Genomic DNA, 24,631 nt, shown 5'->3' with positions numbered 1-24,631 from the left:
ATATAACCTTTGACGCAGTGGTAGCAATACATGGTTTCAACATCTTCAGAAGAGACAGAAATGCCAATGGTGGAGATTTTGCAGTTGATGTTCAGTCATATTTCTGTAAAGCTTAGAGAGGATGTCATGTCAAATGCTGTTGAAGTAATATGGCTACAGGTTCACCTGCCTCACCTAAAGCCCATTCTGGTGGGAAGCTGCTATAGACCACCTAGTGCTAACAGTCAGTATCTGGATAATATGTGTGAAATGCTTGACAATGTATGTGATGTCAACAGAGGTATATATTCTGGGTGACCTAAATATTGACTGGCTTTCATCAAGCTAGCCACTCAAGAAAAACCTTCAAACTGTAAACAGTGCCTGCAACCTGGTTCAGGGTGAGTCAACCTACCAGGTTATTGCCAAACAGCACAGGAATGAAATCACCATGTATTGATCCCATCTTTACTAATGCTGCCGAAATCTGCTCTTAAGCAAAAATCCAAATCCATCAGATGTGGTGATCATAATAGAGTGGCCATATCTAGGAAAACCAAAGTTCCAAAGGCTGGGCCTAATATAGTGTATAACAGGTCATACAATACTTTTTGGAGTGATTCCTATGTTGAAGATGTAAAGAATATTTTCTGGTCTGTGGTGTGTAATGAGGAGCAACCATATGCTGCACTTGACACATTTATGAAATAGTTTATTCCAGTTACTAATAAGCATACACCCATTAAGGATGAGGCAAAAGGGATGGCAAATACGTTTGGCTGCACAGCCGATTGTTAAACATACTGGAAATTGAGAAATCATGTGACTAAACTGAACAAAAAGAAGACACTGTACTATGAAACCAAGACAAATTATATAAAGAATCATAGTAAAATGCTTTGGAGCACCTTCAATAAAATTTTGGACAAAAAGGCGAACTCCGCTCCATCATTCATTGAGTCAGAATGCTCATTCATCACAAAACCCACTGATATTGCCAACTGCACTAATGATTTCTTTTCACTGGCAAGATTAGCACATTTAGGCATAACATGCCAACAACAAATTCTGAACCTACACATCCATGCATAACTGACCAAATTATGAAATCCTAGCATTGTCATTTTTTTATTCTGGAAAGTGAGTGTGGAAGCGGTAAAAAAATAAATATATATTGTTGTCTATCAACAACTTGGATGGAAAATTACTGAGGATGATAGTGGACGACATTGCCACTCATATTTGCCATCTCTTTAATCTTAGCCAGCAGGAAAGTGTGTGCTCTCAGACCTGGAGGGAAGCAAAAGTAATTTAGCTACCCAAGAATAGCTCAAACAGCTGCCCAATCAGCCTGTTACCAACTCTTAGTAAACTTTTGGGAGAAATTGTGTTTTACCAGATACAATGCTATTTCACAAACTAACTTCTTATTTTCAGCACGCTTATAGGGAAGGGCATTTAACATGTACGGCACTTACACTGATTGGCTGAGAGAAATGTATAATACAAATATTGTGGGAGCTGTTTTGTTAGACTTCAGTGCATCTTTTTACATTATCAGTCCTATTCTGCTGCTGGAAAAACATATGTGTTATGACTTTATATCCCCTGCTATGCGTCGAGAGCTAACTGTCTAACAGAACACAGAGGGTGTTCTTTAATGGAAGCCTCTCCAACACAATCCAGGCAGTCAGGCATTCAGGGTAGCTGTCTAGGCCCCTTACTTTTCTCACTTTTTTCAATCTTTACTAATGACCTGCCACTTGCTCTGAGCAAAGCCAGTGTGTCTATGTATGCGGATGACTCAACACTATACATGTCAGCTACCACCGCAAGTGAAATCACTGCAACACTTAACAAAGAGTTGCAGTCAGTTTAATGGGTGGCAAGAAATAAGTTAGTCCTACATTTTTTTTAAACGAAAAGCATTGTGTTTGGGACAAATCATTCACTAAACCCTAAAACTAAATCTTGCAATGAATAGTGTAGAAGTTGAGAAGACTAAACCTTTTTGAGTAACACTGGATTGTTATCTGTCGTGGTCAAAACATAATGATAGGGAGTTTAAATAGGGAGAGGTCTGTCCATAATAAAGCGTTGCGCTGCTTTATTTAACATCGCTGTCAACAAAGCAGGTCCTACAGGCCCTAGTTCTGTTGCACCTGGACTACTTTCTAGTCGTGTGGTCAGGTGCCACAATGATTGACTTAGGAAAATTACAATTTGGCCAGAACAGGGAGGCACGGCTTCTCACTAGACCCACTGGCCCTTAAATGTACACGGAGAGCCAACATTAATAATACAGTACCAGTCAAAAGTTTGGACACACCTACTCATTCAAGGGTTTTTATTTTATTTTTTACTGTTTTCTATATTGTAGAATAATAATGAAGATATCAAAACTATGAAATAACACACATGGAATCATGTTAAACAAAAGTGTTAAAGAAATAAGAATATATTTTAGATTCTTCAAAGTAGCCAACCTTTGCCTTGATGACAGCTTTGCACACTCTTGGCATTCTCTCAACCAGCTTCACCTGGAATGCTTTCCCAATAGTCTTGAAGGAGTTCCCACATATGCTGAGCACTTGATGCCTGCTTTTCCTTCACTCTGCGGTCCAACTCATCCCAAATCATCTCAATTGGGTTGAGGTCAGGTGATTTGTGAGGCAAGGTCTGATGCAGCACTCCATCACTCTCTTTCTTAGTCAAATAGCCCTTACACAGCCTGGAGGAGTGTTGGGTCATTGTCCTGTTGAAAAACAAATGATAGTCCCACTAAGCGCAAACCATATGGGATGGCGTATCGCTGCAGAATGCGGTGGTAGCCATGCTGGTTAACTATACCTTGCATTCTAAAAACAAATCCCAGACAGTGTCACCAGCAAAGCACCATCACACCACCACCTCCATGCTTCATGGTGGGAACTACACATGCGGAGATGATCCATTCACCTACTACGCGTTTCACAAAGACACGGCGATTGGAAACAAAAATCTCAAATTTGGTGTAATCAGACCAAAGGACAGATTTCCACCAGTCTAATTTCCATTGCTTGTGTTTCTTGGCCCATGAAGGCCTCCTCTGAACATTTGATGTTGAGATGTCTGTTACTTGAACAATTTTCGGGGTCTGCAGGAGGGAATGCCGGCGTTAGAGTGCGGAGAGGGGGAGTCCTGGCAAGATTAAGGCCAAGGTAAAACCGGCCACCTCTTCCCTCCATTCACTTGATAATAAGATGGATGACCTCCGGTCGTGGATTTGCTACGAACGGGACTCTCATAACTGCAATATTCTCTGCTATTCTGCAACATGGCTTTCAGACAAGACCCCCCCCCCATGGCAGGAACAAGTACAACAAGTCCCGCTACGACCTCCAGAGTCATCAAACGAGCAAAAGGACAATCTAGGAATAAGGTGGAATCGTACTACACAGGCTTCGATGCCCGTCACATGTGGCAGGAGCTACAGTCATTACAGATTTAAAAAGAGACCCACACTCTCTTCCAGACAAACTCAATGCATTTTATGCACGCTTAGACAACAGCACCATACCATACATGAACCCAGAGGACTGGGTGATCTCGCTCTCCGAGGCCGACGTGAGTAAGGTCTTTAATCAGGTCAAAATTTGCAAAGCCGTGGGGCCGGATGGCAGTCATATTCACTGTAATTTTCAACCTCTAGTTGTCCCAGTCTGTAATCCCCACATGTCTTAAGATGACTACCATCATTCCCGTTACCAAGAATTAAAAAATGTCATGCTACACTGACTACCACCCTGTAGCACTCACATCTGTATTTATGAAGTGCTTTGAAAGGCTAGTGATGGCACACATCATCTTCATCATCCCAGACACTCCAATTTGCATACCGCCCCAACAGATCCATAGACAACGCAATCTTAATTGCACTCCACACTGCCCTCATCCACCTAGATAAGATGAGTACCTATGTGAGAATGCTGTTCATTGACTACAGCTCAGTGTTCAACACCTCCCTCTGCAACTGGATCCTGGACTTCCTGACCAGCCGATCCCAGGTGGTGAGGGGGGGGGGGGGCACAGGGGTGTGTGCTTAGTCCCCTCCTGTACTCCCTGTTCACCCACGACTGCATGGCCACACACAACTCCAACACCGTCAAATTTGCTGACGACACGAAAGCTGTAGCCTGATCACTGGTGACGATAAGTCCGCCTACAGGTAGGAGGTCGGTGACCTGTCAGTGTGATGTCGGGACAACAACCTCTCCCTCAACGTCCGTAAGACCAAGGAGCTGTTTGTGAACTACAGGAAGCAGTGGAGCGGGTCGAGAGCTTCAAGTTCATCGGTGTCCAAATCACTAAGGACTTCAAATGGTCCACTCACAAGACACAGTCATGAAGAAGGCTCTTCTCTAATCAGGAAGTTAAAGAGGTTCTACAGCTGCTTTATTGAAAGCATCTTGACTGGCTGCGTCACTGCTTGGCATGGCAATGGCACCCCCCTCAATTGCATGGCGCTACAGGCTACCAGTATATCACTGGGGCCGGGCTCCCTGCAATACAGGACATCTATATCAGGCGGTGTGAAAGGAAGGTCCGGAAAATCTTTAGTGTCCAGGCACTCAAGCCATAGACTGTACTCTGCTTCTGCACGCAAGTGGTACCGGTGCATCAAGTCTGAAAACAAGGGGCTCCTAAACAGCTTTTATCCCCAAGCCATAATACTTCTAAATTTCGAACAGAATGGCTACATGGACTATCTAAGTATTTATTTGTATTTTTGCATTGTCTCTATGCACACTCACAGGACTCTAGACACTCATGCACACTGACACTCCAACACACACATAACATGCAAACACATGTATACTGACTCTATACACAGACACACACACACACACACTTACAATCATAATTTATGCTGCTGCTACTCTATTAATCATGTATCCTGATGCCTAGTCACCTTACCCTTATACATATCGATGGTGCCTTCGGAAAGTATTCATACCTTTCGACTTATTCCACATTTTGTTGTTACAACCTGAATTCAAAATGGGTAAAATCAATGTTATCCATGACAAAGTGAAAACATGTTTTTAGAAATGTTTGCAAATTTATTGAAAATGAAATACAGAAATATCTAATTTACATAACTGTTCATACCCCTGCGTCAATACTTTGTCAGATGACACTGGGTAAGTCTCTAAGAGATTTCCACAGCTGGATTGCGCAAAATTTTCCTATTATTATTTTCCAAATTCTTCAAGCTCTGTCAAATTGATTGTTGATCATTGATAGACAACCATTTTCAGATCTTGCAATATATTTTCAATTAGATTTAAGTCAAAACTGGAACATTCACTGTCTTCTTGGTAAGCAACGCCAGTGTAGATTTGGGCTTGTGTTTTAGGTTATTGTCCAGTGTTTGGTGGAAAGCAGACTGAACCAGGTTTACCTCTAGGATTTAGCTTATGCTTAGCTCCATTCCGTTTCTTTTTTATCTGGAAAAACTCCCCAGTCCTTAACGATTACAAGCATACCCATAACATGATGCAGCCACCACTATGCTTGAAAATATGGAGAGTGGTACTAAGTAATGTTTTGGGCAAATCTAATACAACACATAATACTTTGTATTCAGGACAAAAAGTGAATTGCTTTGCCAAAGTTTTTGCAGTATTACTTTAGTGCCTTGTTACAAACAGGATGCATGTTTTGGAATAATTTAGTTCTGTACAGGCTTCTTTTTCACTCTGTCATTTAGGTCAGTATTGTGGAGTAACAACGTTGTTGATCCATCCTCCGTTTTCTCCTATCACAGCCATTAAACTCTAACTATTTTAAAGTCACCCTTGGCCTCGTGGTGAAATCCCCGAGCTGTTTCCTTCCTCTCCGACACCTGAGTTAGGAAGGATGCCTGTATCTTTGTGGTAACTGGGTGTATTGATACACCATCCAAAGTGTAATTAATAACTTCACCATGCTCTTACCCATCTACAAATAGAAACCCTTCTTTGAGAGGCATTTGAAAACCTCCCTGGTCTTTGTGTTTTGAAATTCACTGCTCGGCTGTGGGACCTTACAATTATCTGTATGTGTGGAGTACGGAGTTGAGGTAGTCATTAAACAATTATTTTTAACACCATTATTGCACACAGAGTCCATGCAACTTATGTGACTTGTTAAGCACATTTTTACTCCTGAACTTATTTATGCTTGCCATAACAAAGGGGTTGAATACTTATTGACTGAAGACATTTCAGCCTTTCATTTTTAATTAGATGGAACAAATACATATGCAGCATGTGAATGATGGCTCTCCTACAGGTTTCCAGCCTTGTGCATTTTGGATGTGTCTTAGTCACCGCTCTGGTCGACTGTTACCAACGAGTTAATATCATCCAGTTTCCAGTTTGACAAGATAAGCCTCTTATTCCCCCTCTCTCTATTGTTCTCCTTCCCTTTCTCTGTCTTTCTCCGTTCTGTACACTCCATCAGGGATGGAAACCACTGCCACAGTAAAAGACCTTGGAGAGTTAATAATGCACAGAGACACACAGCTACATGCTGAATCGAACGCCCTCATCCTCCCACTCCCAATCCTACTCTTAAGTGGTTATTGATGTGATGGCTAACCGTATCAAACGGAATGTGAAAACTCAACTTAATACAATTACAGTCGATCTCGTTATGGCTTTGAGTCTGAGCTGCCATGGAATAAGTCTCAGTGAGCGGACAATTTTAGATGGAGGTGACATTTTGAGCGACCTCAGATTGACCCCCACCACACCCACAAATTATGACAAACACCTGCCCTCCCCTCTCCCCCCTCCTACTGCTGTTGGCAGTGAGCTGGCAGAATCTATTTATGCAGTCTGGTAACGGTAGCTGATGTGAGTGCAAATTTGCCAGCTCAGAGTTGTCTGAGCGAATCTGTGTAGCACCTCACAGTAATCAATTATTATACTTAAAAATGTCAAATTGTCATCGCAAACAAAGTCAGTTTGACACTCACACAGAATTTGCATTTCCCAATTTCACATCCACAGTAACGGTATGAGCCGAATTCTCACAGGAACTCTGACTTGCACCATTGTACAGTGACATACCACACCTTTATGTAGCCTTCTTGCCTGTTTCTTTCTTCCCCTTTGAACACTATGAGTGAATCTGTCAGTTGTTTTATTCATAACCTGACTGTTAACCCCGGTCGTTGTGCCAGTATTATTTTCTTTTTCCTGCTGTAAATTACTTTCCCTGACCTGTTGATGCACTTGATTGAGCCAGAAATGGGTAGTGTGATTGTAATGAGAGGCTTTGGAAATGAACGGTTGCATATTGTTTTTGATATCCGCTTTTAAACACATTATGATTTCCAACAAGCTGATCCTAATTATTCTTGTTGGGCCATTCTCCTTTTTGTTCCCCTTTTTCCTCCCGTCTTCTGCTGACAAAGTACATTTTAATTAAGTAGACAGTGATCCAGACATAGATTATTAAAATGTTTCATTTGTATCAGCGTGGAGTTTGCTTTATTCTCTCTGCCTCCTCTGTGAGGCTAAGATCCTATTAGCGATGAGGCCAGACTTAAATGTATACGTTAGTCCGCTCGGCACCACCCACACACACTAACACTCAGTGAGCAGACCTATCTCATCCAATGCTGACTTACACTGTTGCTCATTGACAGGGAAGGCATGCAAAACCACATGCAATTGAAGTATTCGCATGATTTCCCATTTTGATATGTATTTTGATAATTTCCTCTCTCTGACCTTACAGCTAACGTGGCAGCGATGTACTATGGGTACTGCATGCTTCCTGATGGGACCTACTGCTTGGCCCCACCTCCCCCTGGGATCGATGCCAACGGCTACTACAGCTCCCTGCCCTCTGGCAGAATGTTGGCTCCACCCTCTTACTCTGGAACCCCGCCTCCTCCAGGGACCACGCCCCCTGCACCTCTTGAGCCATCTACACGGATCATCTACACAGCACCTCCGACTACATTTCCCATCATCCCACCACCAACTCCAGTTCCCAGCCAGGTCCCAGTCTGCCTCTCAACCCCTTCTCCTGCTGCTCCTGTTATTCCTGCTGCTGTCATACCAGAGACCAGGTATGTGGACACTTATTGGACAGAAGTGGAGATATTTTATCACTCCCCATACTACCTAGTTCCCCTACATCATGTGATGCATTGCTAAATATCTTTATTTCGTCTCCACTCATCTTTCCCTCATCTATCAGTTCGCGGCCCCAGGCTCCCGTTGCCGTGGCGGCCCCAGTTGCCGTGGCAGCGCCAGCCATCATCCCCCCGCCCCCTGACATCCAACCGGTTATTGACAAGCTGGCTGAGTACGTGGCCAGGAACGGTGTCAAGTTTGAGACCAGCGTCCGCGCCAAGAATGACCCGCGGTAAGCAGCTAGAGAAAAGGCTATTCTTGCTCTTTTCTGTGCTGAATACAGGAAAACGGCTCAAGTTTCTGTTCAATTTAGTGGCTTTACATCTTATGTGGCTCTACATCTTGTGTATGTGTGTCTTTTTCCAACACAGGTTTGACTTCTTGCAGTCCTGGAACCAGTACAACACCTATTATGAGTTCAAGAAGAATTACTTCATGCAGAAAGTGGGAATCAGCCTGCCAGAGGTGTGTGTGTCATCTGTCCTCTTTTTCCTCTCCTTGAGCACAGTGTGCGTTTTTTGATACCATTTTGTTTGAAAGGATGATATACCCTCTGGTTCTTTAGTCAATATTGCCTTTCATTCAGCAGCGTGCTCTCCAGGTTGCTTTTTAAAATGCTCTGAGGCATTAGATGGCGTGGCTCTCAGGCTTTCACGCTTGAGATCAGGGATCAGTCAGTTTTTGTGTGTAGGGCCTTTCATGCTGTCCTGATATCAAAATGCCTGCCTGCCCTTGACTCGTGTCTATGCTCCGGGGTTACTGCGGGAGAAGGAGGCGGTTTTAGCAGTCAGCTTATCATAAACCAAGCTGATTCTCCGGTACTTTTGTATACTTTTTAGCCAGTAGTTCTGAAAGTAGCACCCACGACTCCCGAATATTGCATTGCTCTCACTCTCTGCTGTGTCCACCCACTCTGTAACCTCATTGGATAAGGCTGGGCAGGCCTCTTGCTAGCTGTCACTCAAATGCGTCGGGCTGAAGTGCTCTCTCTTTGTCTCTCTCATTCTTTCTGCTTTCTGCTTTTTATGAGAGGACCTTGTTTTTTAAGTATAACAACGTAAGCCTGTGAATAACCCAGGGCCAAGCAAAGCATTTAGCCATGTAGCTGTGTTTCGTTTTCCTGATCGAGCCCCTGGTTTTAATACACCGATCACACAATGGATGAATGTCAGGTACTTCTCCATTATTCATCAAAGATAAAGTTATTTTCATGTCTTTTTTTTCACTTTCTCCTGGGAGCTACTCTCACTGGTCCTTAGTGTTCAGGAATCTAACTGCCTTGTCACGACCCAACACATTAACAGGGCAGCGATAAGTGTATAAAGTGTTAAAAGCTGCTTGAAACTGTTGACATTTTACATGGCTATTCTCTCAGTGGACATTTAGTCGCTTATGTGACATTTGAAATCCATTATTTAAGGGATACTGCGACATTTTGGGATTTGGGTATTTTTTTTCTACTTGCCCAGAGTCATGAACTTATGGATACCATTTTTATGTCTCTGCATGTAGTTTGAAGATCATTTAAGTTAGCTTATTGTTAGCTTAGCGCAATTGCTGAAAGTCTCAGAGTACGGTAGCCAGCTACTCTCAAAAGCAGGGAAATAGACTTAGGTACTCCAAAGCTGGGTGGTTGGTCCTTTATAGTATTATAGAGCTATACATAGTGATCAATATTTTACCACTTTTGACTAGAGGTCTACCGATTTTTATGATTTTTCAACACCGATACGGATTATTGGAGGACCAAAAAAAGCCGATAAAGATTAATCGGACGATTTTTATTTATTTATTTGTAATAATGACAATTACAACAATACTGAGTGAACACTTATTTTAACTTAATATAATACATCAACAAAATCAATTTAGCCTCAAATAAATAATGAAACATGTTCAATTTGGTTTAAATAATGCAAAAACAAAGTGTTGGAGAAGAAAGTAAAAGTGCAATGTGTGCCATGTAAGAAAGCTAACGTTTAAGTTCCTTGCTCAGAACATAAGAACATATGAAAGCTGGTGGTTCCTTTTAACATGAGCCTTCAATATTCCCAGGTAAGAAGTTTTAGGTTGTAGGAATTATAGGACTATTTCTCTCTACGATTTGTATTTCATATACCTTTGACTATTGGATGTTCTTATAGGCACTTTAGTATTGCCAGTGTAACAGTATAGCTTCCGTCCCTCTCCTCACTCCTACCTGGGCTCGGACGAGGAACACATCGACAACAGCCCATGCAGAGCAAGGAGAACAACTACTCCAAGTCTCAGAGTGAGTGACGTTTGAAACGCTATTAGCGCGTACCCCGCTAACTAGCTAGCCATTTCACATCGGTTACACCAGCCTAATCTCGGGAGTTGATAGGCTTGAAGTCATAAACAGCAGAGCTGCTGGCGAAACGCATGAAAGTGCTGTTTGAATTAATGCTTACGAGCCTGCTGCTGCCTACCATCGCTCAGTCAGACTGCTCTATCAAATCATAGACTTAATTATAACATAATAACACACAGAAATACAAGCCTTAGGTCATTAATATGGTCGAATCCGGAAACTATCATCTCGAAAACAAAACATTTATTCTTTCAGTGAAATACGGAACCGTTCCATATTTTATCTAACGGGTGGCATCCATAAGTCTAAATATTCCTGTTACATTCAATGTTATGTCATAATTACGTAAAATTCTGGCAAATTAGTTCGCAACGAGCCAGGTGGCCCAAACTGTTGCATATACCCTGACTCTGTTGCAAGAGAAGTGACACAAAGAAATGCATGTTAGCAGTCAATATTAAATAAATATGCAGGTTTAAAAATATATACTTGTGTATTGATTTTAAGAAAGGCATTGATGTTTATGGTTAGGTACCTTTTTCGCGAATGCGCACCGCATCGATTATATGCAACGCAGGACACGCTAGATAAACTAGTAATATCATCAACCATGTGTAGTTAACGTGTGCTTATGATTGATTGATTGATTGTTTTTTATAAGATAAGTTTAATGCTAGCTAGCAACTTACTTTTATACTTACTTTTAAAAACTTTTATTTTAAAGCACCCATGCTTTTGAAAAGATTTGGTGTTGGCCACCTGGTTAAATAAATGTACTGGTCCCGGCCAGTTTGCCACCCAGAATTGATTTACCTTTGAGATAAGCTAGTTAATAGGGAACCCTGATCTCAATTAAAACAATAAAACAACAATAATCGGAAACAAAACTAATACTGTGCTTGATTGGATGTTAATTACTAGAGCATGTTTGGACTGGGAGGGTAGAATATGAGGGTGGATGTGGGTGCTTTGACTTGGACTAAATCTCACTACGGCTGAGATTCAAACAAACAGAGATCAGCAACCTATAGACTGTAATTGCCTTTAAAATGAGATTTCTGCTTATGACGACATCTGAGCTGTTTACAGCCGACATGAACCTAGAGCATATTGCCTTTTAAGTGTGTCACTGAGCAAATCGTTAATCTGTCAGATTAAGTTCCGGCCTTAGTCTTTAACAAGGATGTTAAAGGTTTTTTCTCCTTGGTTCTCTGTGTACTCTGGTATGAGTCTGATGATATGGACTGGAGGTTGGGCTGGGTGAGGTGAGCTGAGCTGCCTTCCATCTCAGAGGTGATGAGAACCGGATGGGGAGATAATTTGGAATTGAAACCCTCTTCCAGTGTTGGCAGTAATCGAATTTCTAACCCCCAAACCACTCCCTGCGCTCTGCTTAAAGCTGGCGGCATTCCGAAAGCTTCTGCTTTCGGGAATCCCTCCTCCCCCCGGGGAAAACACCATTTCCTTATCAGCACCATGTCAGACAGCCGGCTGACTTTTCACCAGCGTCTCTTCTCTCTCCTCCCTATCACAGCTCCCTACACAACCCTCAGGTACTGTTACGTACAATCGTACTGAAGCCAAAGTTCAGACATGGGAAAAATATAATCACAGGGTCGGAGACTTTGTAATCTCTCTAACCCCTAATTATCATCTCTGTACCCGCTGTGCTGCTGATATGGGACAAATATTGTGTGGGAAATAAAAGAACAACAGCGTATAGGATAGAGAGGGGAACGATGAAAAAAGACATGGCGGGACTGTTACAAAGTGAAATTGGGAGAAATGCCGTGTGAGCTCCCACAGAGTAATCCTGGCTTTATCAGCAGTGTCTGTTTTTATTTGGGGATCACGACTGTGATTTGTCTTTCAGGGGAGCGGGGCTCTGCTCTCTGCCCCCCCCCCCCCCCCCCCCCACACACACACACACACACATGTCCTGTCCCTGGCTCTCTGCAGCCCAATCTGGACGGTTTGTTTAATTCATCCAGTGTCTACTTTCCTTAATTAGGCATCCAGCTCAATTAGGAGCCGTGTCAACGGCAATGAAATTAGTCAGTCTGGATGTGGCTGGCCTGGTTGCTTGGTAAGACCTGCTGCCCCTCTCTTTATATGCCTGGCCACGGTCGCCCGGTTATGTACCATGTCTGTTTATTCTACCACTTTAAACACTGCAGTTCACTTGAACTGTCTATGATGTTTCAGAGCTAGGAATGTCCCTCCCAGATATTCACACTTCCTCAGTTTAGATGAAATAGACCTTAAGGGTAGCAGGGCTTGGAATTAACTTTTTTAGCCACTTGTCGGACAGATACATTTTTTTTTACTTCTCTGAAAGCTCGTCACTTACACCCCCCCCCCCCAAAAGGTGACTGAAAATTGTGTTGTATGATGCGAGGAACCATGTATCGTATATTCTGCCGTTGTGGCCTTTTGTAGGTACTTAACCCCTCACAAGGTAAAATACTACACTGATGTGGTCCATCAAACATCCATCTAGAGAGTTACTGGGTGTGCAGGTGTTTGTATTTGTATTTATTATGGATCCCCATTAGCTACTCTTTCAGCAGTGTCTGTTTACAGTTTATACAATTTTAAAAACATTACAATACATTCACAGATTTCACAACACACTGTGTGCCCTCAGGCCCCTACTCCACCACTACCAAATATCTACAGTACTAAGTCCATGTGTGTATAGTGTGGGTGTGTGTATGCATGTGTCTGTGCCTATGTTTGTGTTGCTTCACAGTCCCCGCTGTTCCATAAGGTGTTTTTTAAAATGAATCTGTTTTTTTTAATCAAATTTTACTGCTTTTACTCCAACCCTGCTCAAATCCACCAGAGTCAGCTTATCAAGACCCTCTTAAGCAGCTGATTTTTTTTACAATGTGGTGCGTTTGAGCAAGGCTGGAGCAAAAGCCTGCTCAACCAGTAGCTCCCATGGACTCCTGGAGGGTGGTTGGCCAGCCTGCAACATTTAAAATTACAACCAAATACATTTTATAGCTCTATGAAATAATTATCTCATTCAATGAACTAGGGATCAAATGTTCAAGGTGGGCGAGGTAGGTAACTAAGGCATGGTTATCTATTTGTAAGACAAATATATTCAGTGTTCAGGGGAGATCATGACAGCATAGGAGTTAATTGTCAATTAGGGAGTGAACGTTTTTCATAATAAGGATTACATGGAGAAAATCGTAGATCTCATGAATGGCCCTCCATCAAAATATATTTTACCTAAACCCTCCCTGAATGCTTGGGAAAAAACTATTGACCCTCCCCTATACCCAAAATAACAATTAAAACAAAGTTGATAGCAGAATACATTCACTTCTTGGACAGACCAGAGCCTTAGATACGTGGTTTTAGAAACGGTTCTTCGTCCTGTAAGCATTACACGACAACGCAGGAATTTTGATAGCGCACAGGGCTTGGGGCCAGAAGGTTGCAAGTCCACGGTGGTCTGTGAACAAAAGTAGGGGTGGAAAGATCTCCTTTATCGTAAAAGCATTGCATTGCATGACTCATCATATTTGCACGTCTGAGGAAAAAATAGCATTTTAGAAACATTTCATGTAATTTTACATATTAGCAGAATTTTTAATACCACACAAATGTATGAAATTACAAGCAAAGAATGGACAGAGGGATAAGCCTATGTGTTCCATATCCTGTTTCTCCAATACCAAATGTGTGTCTTGTTTACAACAACTGTCCCTGTTTGCAAATATTAAATCTGAGACATTAGGAATCTGAGCATGATACTTTCAGAAGTTAGGCCTACCTTTCCACCCCGACGATGAAAAATTGAAGCTTTAACTGCTGCCTACTCTTATCCTGTGGCTTAACCCAACTAGAGAAGGTCACAAGTGTTTGCCTAAAAGCTGTCTGGAATTAAACATTTTTTATTTATTTAACTAGGCAAGTCGGTTAAGAACAAATTCTTATTTACAATGACTGCCTAGGATTAGTAGGCAGAACGACAGATTTTTACCTTGTCAGCTCGGGGATTCGATCTAGCAACCTTTCGGTTACTGGCCCAATGCTCTAACCACTAGGCTACCTGCCGGTCCTCTTCTATTGTACAGAAAGTGAATCGCTTCATCAATTGATAGTGACAGAATTAGATTACTTCCCAAGCAAAGTTCATTTTTTGTCACCTTGGCTATAGCAGGGGAATGTCAAAGAAAGGAAACAATTATATCCCCATATGCGTGCCATGTCTTTCCCAGGTATTTTACAGCTTGTTTCTAGCATAAAGCATTGTGGACAAAAGTGCTGTTATAGATGACTTTATATAATTGGATCCGTTTTACTTTCTTCAAAGTCTAAAAGCTAACAAGGGTAACATCTTCGCACTCTCCTTCTCAAACTGAACAGAGCATAGGCTGGTCCGGGCACAAGATGCGTTTTTTGGACTACGCCTAATCCACAATTATTTTTGGAAGAAGCCTTTGACTCCTCCTGAACTGCCACGGTAGGCCTACACAGCAAAGCCATTGGTTAGGCAGCACACAAAAGTTTTTGATTATCAAAAGCAGAGCAGGCCGAGGCTCAGGGTTGGAATATCAATTGCAGTGTGTAATATAATGCACTTCGTAGCTTATAGGCTATGAATCGTTTGATTGACACCCTATAGGCACACTTTGATATTGCTCGCCCAGCGGAGAATGAGGGATGGCATTTGGCACACATCGATATATAGTCAGGTCCATAAGTATTTGGACAGTGACACAATTTGCATAATTTTGGCTCTGTACGCCACCACAATGGATTTGAAAGGAAACAATCAAGATGTGCTTTAAGTGTAGACTTTCATATTTAAGTTAAGGGTTTTGTCAAAATTATTGTATGAACCGTGTAGGAATTACAACCAATTTTATGGGCTGAAAAGTAATTGGAAAAACTAACATAATCGTAAATTAAATTGTGAGTTTTAATACTTGGTTGCAAATCCTTTGCAGTCAATGACTACCTGAAGTCTGGAACTCATAGACATCACCAAAATCTGGATTTATTCCCTGTTGATGCTCTGCCAGGCCTTTACTGCAGCTGTCTTCAGTTCCTGCTTGTTCTTGGCCGTTTTGCCTTCAGTTTTGCCTTCAGCAAGTGAAATGCATGCTCGATTGGATTCAGGTTAGGTGATTGACTTGGCCATTGCAGAACATTCCACTTCTTTGCCTTTAAAGTATTGGACTGCTTTCGCAGTATGCTTCAGGTCATTGTCCATCTGCACTGTGAACCGTCCAATGAGTTTTGAAGCATTTGGCTGAATCTGAGCAGATAATATAGCCCTAAACCCTTCAGAATTCATCCTGCTGGTTTTGTCAGCATTCACATCATCAATAAATACAAGGGAACAAGTTCCATTGGCAGCCATACGTGACCACACCATAACACTACCTCCACCATGCTTCACAGATGAGGTGGTATGCTTCGGATCATGAGCAGTTCCCTTCTCCGTACTCTTCTCTTCCCATCATTCTGGTACAAGTTGATCTTTGTCTCATCTGTCCATAGGATGTTGTTCCAGAACTGTAAAGGCTTTTTTAATGTTTTTTTGGCAAACCTCTAATCTGGTCTTCATGTTTGAGGCTTACCAATGGTTTACATCTTGTGGTATACCCTCTGTATTTACTCTGGTGAAGTCTTCTCTTGATTTTTGACTTTGACGCAAATACGCATACCTCCTGGAGGGTTTTCTTGATCTGGCCAACTGTTGTGAAGGGGTTTTTCTTAACTAGGGAAAGAATTCTTCTGTCATCCACCACAGTTGTTTTCCGTGGTCTTCCGGACCTTTTGGTGTTCCTTAACTCACCAGTACTTTATTTTTAAGACTGTACCAAATAGTCGATTTTGCCCCTAATGAATGGTTTGCTTAAACTGGCAGTGACAGCTCGTTGGACTTCATATTGAGTGTTAACAGCAACAGATTCCAAATGCAAATGCCACACTTGAAATCAACTCTAGACCTTTTATCTGCTTACTTGTAAATGAACTAATAAAGGAATAAGACACACCTGGCCATGGAATAGCTGAGCAACCAATTGTCCAACTACTTTTAGTCCCTTAAAAAGGGGACGACAACAAATGAAACATGCTGTAATTCCTACACCGTTCACCTGATTTGGATGAAAATACCCTCAAATTAACATTCATTATTTAATTTAAATTCCAATATGCTGTGATAATAATAATAACTTGGTCAATGTCGAAATATTTATGGACCTGACTGTATAGCCTAATAAGCAACTAATTCTGAAACACTAAGAATTATAGAAATATAATCAATTCCAAATGACATGACTAGATTTTAAAATACTAAACCGTCCGCTTGACTGAAATTGAAAAACAATTTTCTTCCAGGTAACCATTCTGTAAATTTTGATCCATCCCTTAAGCTATTCTAAGATATTTTATTTTACTTTGTCAGAATTATATAGCCAGTATTGAATAGAGGTGAATACTAGCTTTCCAATGGTGTCAGAATTATTTCTCAACAACCAATTTTGAGCACTTGATAGATGGTTTTTCAACTGGAGTATGCAGCATTGATTTCATCAATTGCGAGCTCGTATCAACTGCGTGTTGGCCATTTGCTCTCATACACGAGTGTCACTGGAAAGTTCATTTAGGAAATCGGACATGACAATGACATTAATACATGCTAAATGGTTAACTAGCGAGATAACCAGCCTAACTACACAATATCCACACTGAACAAAAATATAAACGCAATATGCAACAATTTCAAAGATTTTACTGAGTTACTGTTCATATAAGAAACTTTGTTAATTTAAATCAATTCATTAGGCCCTGATCTATTGATTTCACATGACTGGGAATACAGATATGAATCTGTTGGTCACAGATTAAAATTAAAATAAAAATTAAAATAATAATAATAATTTAAGAGGAAAAAAAGTTTGACCACCATTTTCCCCATGCAGCGCGACACATCTCCTTCGCATAGAGTTGATCAGGCTATTGATTGTGACCTGTGGAATGTTGTCCCACTCCTTTTCAATGGCTGTGCAAAGTTGCTGAATATTTGCGGAAACTGGAACGCTGTCGTACATGTTGATCTAGAGAATCCCAAACATGCTCAATGGATGACATGTCTGGTGAGTATGCAGGCCATGGAAGAACTGGGACATTTTCAGCTTCCAGGAATTGTCTACAGATCCTTGCGACATAGGGCCGTGCATTATCATGCTGAAACATGGCGGCTGATGAATTGCACAACAATGGGCCTCAGGATCTCTGTGCATTTAAATTGCCATCGACAAAATACAATTGTGTTCGTTGAACGGTAGCTTATGCCTGCTCATACCATAACTCCACCACCACCATCGGGCACTCTGTTCACAACGTTGACATCAGCAAACACAACGCCATGTCTGCCATTTGCCTGGTACAGTTGAAACCGGGATTCATCCATGAAGAGCAAACTTTCTTCAGCGTGCCAGTGGCAATCGAAGGTTACAACGCTGAACTGCAGTCAAGTCAAGACCCTGGTGAGGACCTCAAGCACGCAGATGAGCTTCCCTGAGACAGTTTCTGACAATTTGTAAAGAAATTATTTGGTTGTGCAAATCCACAGTTTCATCAGCTGCCTGGTTGTCTGGTCTCAGACAATCCCACAGGTGAAGAAGCTGAATGTGAAGGTCCTGAGCTGGTGCGGTTACATGTGGTCTGCGGTTGTGAGGCCGGTTGGACGTACTGCCGAATTCTCAATATACTCTGGCAACAGCCCACTCACACTGGCACACATGCAGTCTGCTTTCCATCATACACTGGGAGAGAAATTCACCTTTCAGCAGGACAATAACCTAAAACAGAATGCCAAATATGCACTGCTTACCAAGACAACATTGAATGTTCCTGAGTGGTCTAGTACATTTAAAAATAAACTTAAATCGTCTTGAAAATCTATGGCAAGACTTGAAAATGGCTGTCAAGCAATGATCAACCACCAACTTGACAGCTTGAAGAATTTTTCAAATAATAATGTGCAAATATTGTACAATCCATGTGTACAAAATCATAATTTATAAAAAATGTAATTGTTCCCCCCCCCCCATCCTTACAACGTTAGTCCTCTCCTCTATGTTCATGGTGTTTCTCAGGGGAGAATTATAATTGATAGTTAAATATCAGTATATTATTTTTAGAGCCCGACCGATATGGGATTTTCACTGCACAGCCTCTCGCCCCAAGCGTTGCCTCAGTGAACGGTCCTTTGGGAGTCCCTACCCCCATTGAAATGGACATTGAAATGGTTATGGTAAGGCTTCGGGTTAGGTAAGGGTTAAGGGTTAGCGTACTCTCACACAGCTAGTTAGCTGGCTAGATGAGAGTGGGGAAATGTGAATTTGTACCAATCCCTGACAAGTGACTACCCATATATCAATGTTTCTCAGGGGAGAAACACCCTCGCATCTAATCACTGGAATTGACTGTGTATCATGATATGAATTGACTGTGTATCATGATATGAATTGATTGTGTATCATGATATGAGACATGAGCCCTATATCATTCCAAAGCAGGCAGTTTATATGTAACCACTTTGTAATGGGTGTTATATACAGAATTAAAGGGCCTATGTGCTCCTCTCGTTCTGAGTCAGATTTTTGTATTTGCAATCATCCCCCGCGCCATTATGAGAGATCTTTCTGATACTAAGCATGTAATGTGAATCACCCCAGGCTTCTAATGTCTTGTCTCTTTGAGCCGGATGTCAGAAAGGCAGTGTGATTTCAGCGAGGGGATAGATAGAGAGGAAACAGATCTATTCTCATTCACTGTCAATGACTAAGTAACTCAGTCATCACATCTCTTAGGGCAACATGGCAGCATATTCACACTCAGGGAGTTGGTGTCCCATTTGTCACTCAGCACTCAACTGCACTCTGCTGCCCCTGAGTGTGAAATGAATCTAAAATGTGGATCAATGTTCTCATTGTGTTGATAATGCAGCATTAGTAGGCTAGCAATTCTGTATTAGCCTATGTGCCTTATCCACAGTTGTGCACAGAGAACTAATTTGCTCTGTTGAATGCCCCCTCTCTCATGTTTTAAACATGTTATCCGCCATGGTTGCCAGTTCACTGAGCATTATGACTTCTATTTAGGTTTGTTTTCCTCACCGGGTATCGGCAGTGCTACCATCAGAATCATTATGTGCACGAAGGTTTGCTACATTAACCACGTTGTCCTACATGCCTTTTAACTTTACAAGCATGTGTTCAAAATATCTATAACGGTCGCCCCAGTATGTCAGAATGCACTCACTCTTCCAAAATGTGATTGTTACGCAACAGAACAATTAACCCATGTAAATTAACTTTTGAGGCGTTACTGAGCTAGACAAACTTCTCTCTTCGACGAGAGCCAAAGCCCTTCCCTAGTGTTTCCCCACATGAAGTATTCAGACATTTGAGCGTTTCCAGTCAGCACAGAACTTCAGAACTTGCGCTAACTTTCCCCCCCGGCACATTTTCTGGCTTCGCCCACATTGCCTAGGTTGCTGTTTTCCTTGCTAATGATAACTTTGGACATGTGTGCGTTTCTATCAAAGTGCCTTATTACGTTATCATAGTTTCTGTATATCGTGTTGTCGTTTCTACTGTAGCACATCGTATGTATGTATGGAGTATAATGTATTTACTGTTTTATTCACATATGTTCAAGTTCTGGTGACATGCATTCCGATTCTTGCGTAGATTGTAATGGACACATTATAATACTTTTTTGAAGGTTGTACTGATTATGATGAGCTAATGCTAAGAGAATTGCCAGCTATGTGGGGCGCCATGTTTGTTGACATCATACAATGCATTCTGGTTGTCCCGTAAATGTCTGTCAGACCAAAGATGTCATAGCAAAACGAGTTGAATGGATGGTTCACTCGTCTTTAGAGTAAACTTCCGGAAGTGAATGACCGTAGACGACACACCCCCTTCAACAGCCATCTTGTAGTGTCTTGTCTTTGGTTGACTCAAAAACAAAAGAACATGGTGGTGCGCACAAGCTACCCATCGTCGGATTACTTTCTATTTTTAAAAAGTGCTTTACTAAATTATTTTGATCACTGGTGAGCTCACCCGTGACGTGATGAATTGTAAATAGTAATTGCTTTTAGCTTATTCATATTTTGGTTTCTGTTAGCCAAGAATTAGCTCAATATGACTGCCTGTGTTAGGTCACTCTTTCCTCAGTTACTGCTACGACTAATGTAGCCTACATTTTCCGGTTTGGATGAGAATTGTGTTATGCTGTCGCTACTTCTGTGAATGTCTGAACATTGCATTCAAAAATAAAATGCTCACATAATGTTGTAAAGACTGTTTGTGCAAGATGTTGCTGTAAAAAAACAGTGTGGCCAGCTCAAACGCTGACTGTTACCCCAATCGTAACTAGACGTTCTAAAGTGTCTAATCACACTGGTTTGAACGTACGCTGCAGGGACCACTGTAGAATGATCACACCCGTGTGTTCGTATGTGTCAAAGGGTAAAGAAAATTACGTATGAGGTGCCATTTCACATGGACCGGTTTGGGAGTTGAGGAGGCTGCTGTGATTTTGTTGCATTTCATCGTGTGTCCTTTAGGTTTAAGAAAAGTAAAAGGTAATTTTGAGGTCAAGTAATTAGTGTGACCTGGTTTTAACAGGCCATTAAACCTCAACATATTTGATGTTACCAGAGTCTGCTGTGTATCAGAAGTCCTCACCTGGTCAGGCCAGCAGTGGAGATCAAACTGGCCCTATTTTGTTTTCCACTCACTTTGGGAAGCAATCTGTCATCTGCCAAATAAAATCCATGAACTTGTTTCAGTGCGGAGAGAACTCTGGAGTATGGAGTCTGTACTCGGTCACACAGCAGGCTGCACCCACAGGCAAGGCAAGCCAAGCAACCGACCACCTTGCTTACTTATCAACTCTAAGGTCTGCTTGTAATTTGGGGAACAGCTATATGGAATACATAGTTTTCTTCATTTTTATTATATTTCTGGCTTTTATAGTTATTGTAAAAAAGCCAGATAACAATCTGTAAAATCAATCAAAGGATGGGATACCAGCCAGAACTTGGGCCTGTTGTGGCCCTGCCTGTGTGATTTCTCAGATTGGTTTTGTGAGAGCCAGCCACCACTACTATATGAATAAACAGGCCATCAGAGAACAGGGCCATGGGGGATGAAACGTTGGCTGTTTTTGTTTTGTGACCTCATTTAGAAATGCATGTGGATTAGCTTGGATGATCATGATGATTGTGTCTGTAGCCTGGCCTTGGTTTTGTCAAGCGGTTTCTCCCATCAATTCATGGTTGTTTATTCTTCTCGTTGTTGATCCTCGCTCCTTCCCTCCACGTCGGCCCTTCGCTATTAATAATCAATATTGTTTTTCTGTGTGTCCGTGCCGCTCTTCAGCTTTCTGGGTAGGAAATAACGACCTTTGGCTTGTGCTGATGGTGAAGATTTATTATTAAAAAATATATATTTTACCTTTAACTCGGCAAGTCAGTTAAGAACAAATTCTTATTTACAATGACGGCCTACACCGGCCAAACCCGGACGATGCTAGGCCAATTGTGCACCGCCCTATGGGACTCCCAATAACGGCCGGTTGAGATACAGCTTGAATTCGAACCAGATACCGCCTGAATTCGAACTTCAGCCCAGCAGAAGTTTGGCAGCTATCTCAGTGTTTTATAAGAAATTATGGACTTTTGACTGGAGCTTAATGAAAATTGGAAAGTGTCTCTGGCCCTCCAGACCTCTTCAACCACATGCAGAGAGTCCAGAGCATTCAAAAGGGTCATTATGCACGGAAGGATGTGCCACAAAAAGTCGAATCTCCTCTATTATTTAGGAAAAAGGGGCAGATAATTGTATTACAACATGAGCCAGGTTTGAGTGACTCATGAAATTAATATAATGTTATTATAGTTTAAATTTAAAGCAACAGGAACTAGAAGAATGCTAGAAAAGTACCCTATACTGCATTTGAGTGTCTGGATACCAGAGGTGGGACCAAGTCATTGTTTTACAAGTCACAAGTAAGTCTAAAGTCTTAGCACTCAAGTCCCAAGTCAAGTCCAAGTCAAGACAGACAAGTCCGAATCAAGTCTCAAGTCAAGACCGTCAAGTCTCAAGTCCTAAACTTTGAGTTTTGAGTCCTAAACAAGTCATGTGTTCTTCACCAAATATAATACCATTTCATATTAATAGTTAATAGTTAATATATTACATTTACGCAAATCATGAATGCTTTTAAAAATATGTATATATTTATTACTTTCCAAATAAATGTTATATTTCCATGGAAATACATGGGTAGCCATGAGAAAGACCCCCCCCCCCCCCCCCCCGCAATAGTGATCGACTATCGAGGATCGCAATGGTGCGCAATCGGGCGATGTAGGCTTGTACACAATCGCCCAACCTTAACACACACACACTCTGTGTGGTTACAGTAGGCTAACGTATGTCAATGGTTTTAGGAACAGCAGTAACATCAGGCAGGATTTAGGCTACCAACTGCCTAGCCAGTTGTAGCTCAATCTTGGGTGCAATGACCAAGTTCCCGCACTGACTGACTGTGTGGAGGCTCATTGATTTAACATTACGTTAGCCTACATGCTACACTAGTAAAGTTATAAATGATATAGCTGTCGGCTATATTAGCCACGACCGTTCTTTGTGCAGCTTCAAATGTCGATCAAAGTTGGAAATTGTTGCACCTCCGTCTGTAATTTTCTTCCCGCATGTTTTGCAAGTTACAGTCCGTTTTTTGTTGATACAGCATTGTCTTTATATCCGAAAATAATCATTTTGGGTATCATCTTTCCAAGGGCTCCATCTGAATTCACTCGCCGACATTCCTCTGCACTGCCACGTACAACTTTTTCTCAGCTGGCACAATTTGATTGGCTGCTGTCCGATTCAAAATGTAATCTGTTAAATGAAGAGTTGATGCGCTGCACACTTTTTTTTAATAGCATCATTTTTAATATTTGGGCTTGGGGAGGGTATCAAGTCAGGTCGAGTCAAAAGGCTCAAGTCCAAGTCAAGTCACGAGTCATTGGTGTTAAAGTCAAAGTTGAGTTGCAAGTCATCATATTTGTGACGCGAGTCTGACTTGAGTCCAAGTCATGTGACTCGAGTCCACATCTCTGCTGGATACTACACAATTACACACTTCACATTAGTCTGCTTTGTAAGGTGCATAAATCGTTTTCTTCCCTCACAGTACTGACTATGGATATAGAATATGTTCATTCTAGCAGTCGTCTGTTACAGCTGCCGAATACACAATCCTTTCTCCCCAGTCTGAGCAGCCTAGTGTTTGGCACATGCTGCAAATCTTTAATGTGCTCTTTTAACTTTGTCAATGAAAGCTCCCATTTTAGAACTTGAAAGCTCCCATTTTAGAATGGTTTGTTTTCTTCGCCCGTAGGTGTGGTTGCTACGTTCTCATTCAGTCCTATCCACCCACCTGCATCCTCTCTCCCCAACTGGAAACCATGTTTCCCACCTCGCCTAGCCTGGTGCTGCCTGCCAGTAGTAATCTTCTTGAGATTCGAGGGGCTATCATTATTAAATAACATTATAGATGCAAAGCATTATTTAAATTAATGCACTTCTAGATTAATTTTGTCACTTTGCCCCAGAAGCATTTAACTGCAGGGCACTCCCACATCATATGAAGGAATGTGCCTACCTGATTTAGGGGACACAGTGAACAGTTGGGAGTTTGGGCCAATTTAATTGTAAAAGTTTCCTTGGTGTTAAATACTGTGAACAAATTTAAATTTAAATTTAGAAGTCAGATTACAAGGATGCCAATGTTTTATTTTTTCATATTATTTTCCAGTTTAAGCGTTGTTCAGATTCAATTAGATCTGTGGACCATGCTTTTTTAATTGGTAACTCGGAATCTGAGCTTTCCAAAAGTTGTTTATATATTGTAGAGCTCAGTCCTTTTCGAGAGCCCAGATGTATGTATTTATTTACAAGTCCCATCATTGGATGGTTCGGTAGTTGTCCATAGGTCAGCATAGCTGACCTAAATTCTAAATCTAGAAAAAAGGAGTTGCCTGGTAATGTGTATGTATCTTTCAAATCTTGTAATGTTC

General features: G+C 41.5%; 1 protein-coding gene across 3 annotated transcripts in view; it reads left to right on the top strand.

Moving 5' to 3' along the window:
- The window catches only part of LOC139551757 (splicing factor, suppressor of white-apricot homolog), a 127,223-nt gene that overhangs the window by 25,685 nt on the left and 76,907 nt on the right, over window positions 1-24,631 (top strand). For all 3 annotated transcript variants that reach the window (XM_071363070.1, XM_071363069.1, XM_071363071.1), the window contains exons 8-10: window positions 7,750-8,086; window positions 8,218-8,385; window positions 8,525-8,618. In XM_071363070.1, coding sequence (XP_071219171.1) covers window positions 7,750-8,086; window positions 8,218-8,385; window positions 8,525-8,618 — 599 coding nt within the window. The remainder of the gene's footprint in view (window positions 1-7,749; window positions 8,087-8,217; window positions 8,386-8,524; window positions 8,619-24,631) is intronic.

Source organism: Salvelinus alpinus, chromosome 24, assembly GCF_045679555.1.
Source record: "Salvelinus alpinus chromosome 24, SLU_Salpinus.1, whole genome shotgun sequence".
Taxonomy (NCBI): Eukaryota; Metazoa; Chordata; class Actinopteri; order Salmoniformes; family Salmonidae; genus Salvelinus; species Salvelinus alpinus.
This window is presented reverse-complemented; position numbering and strand designations above follow the sequence as displayed.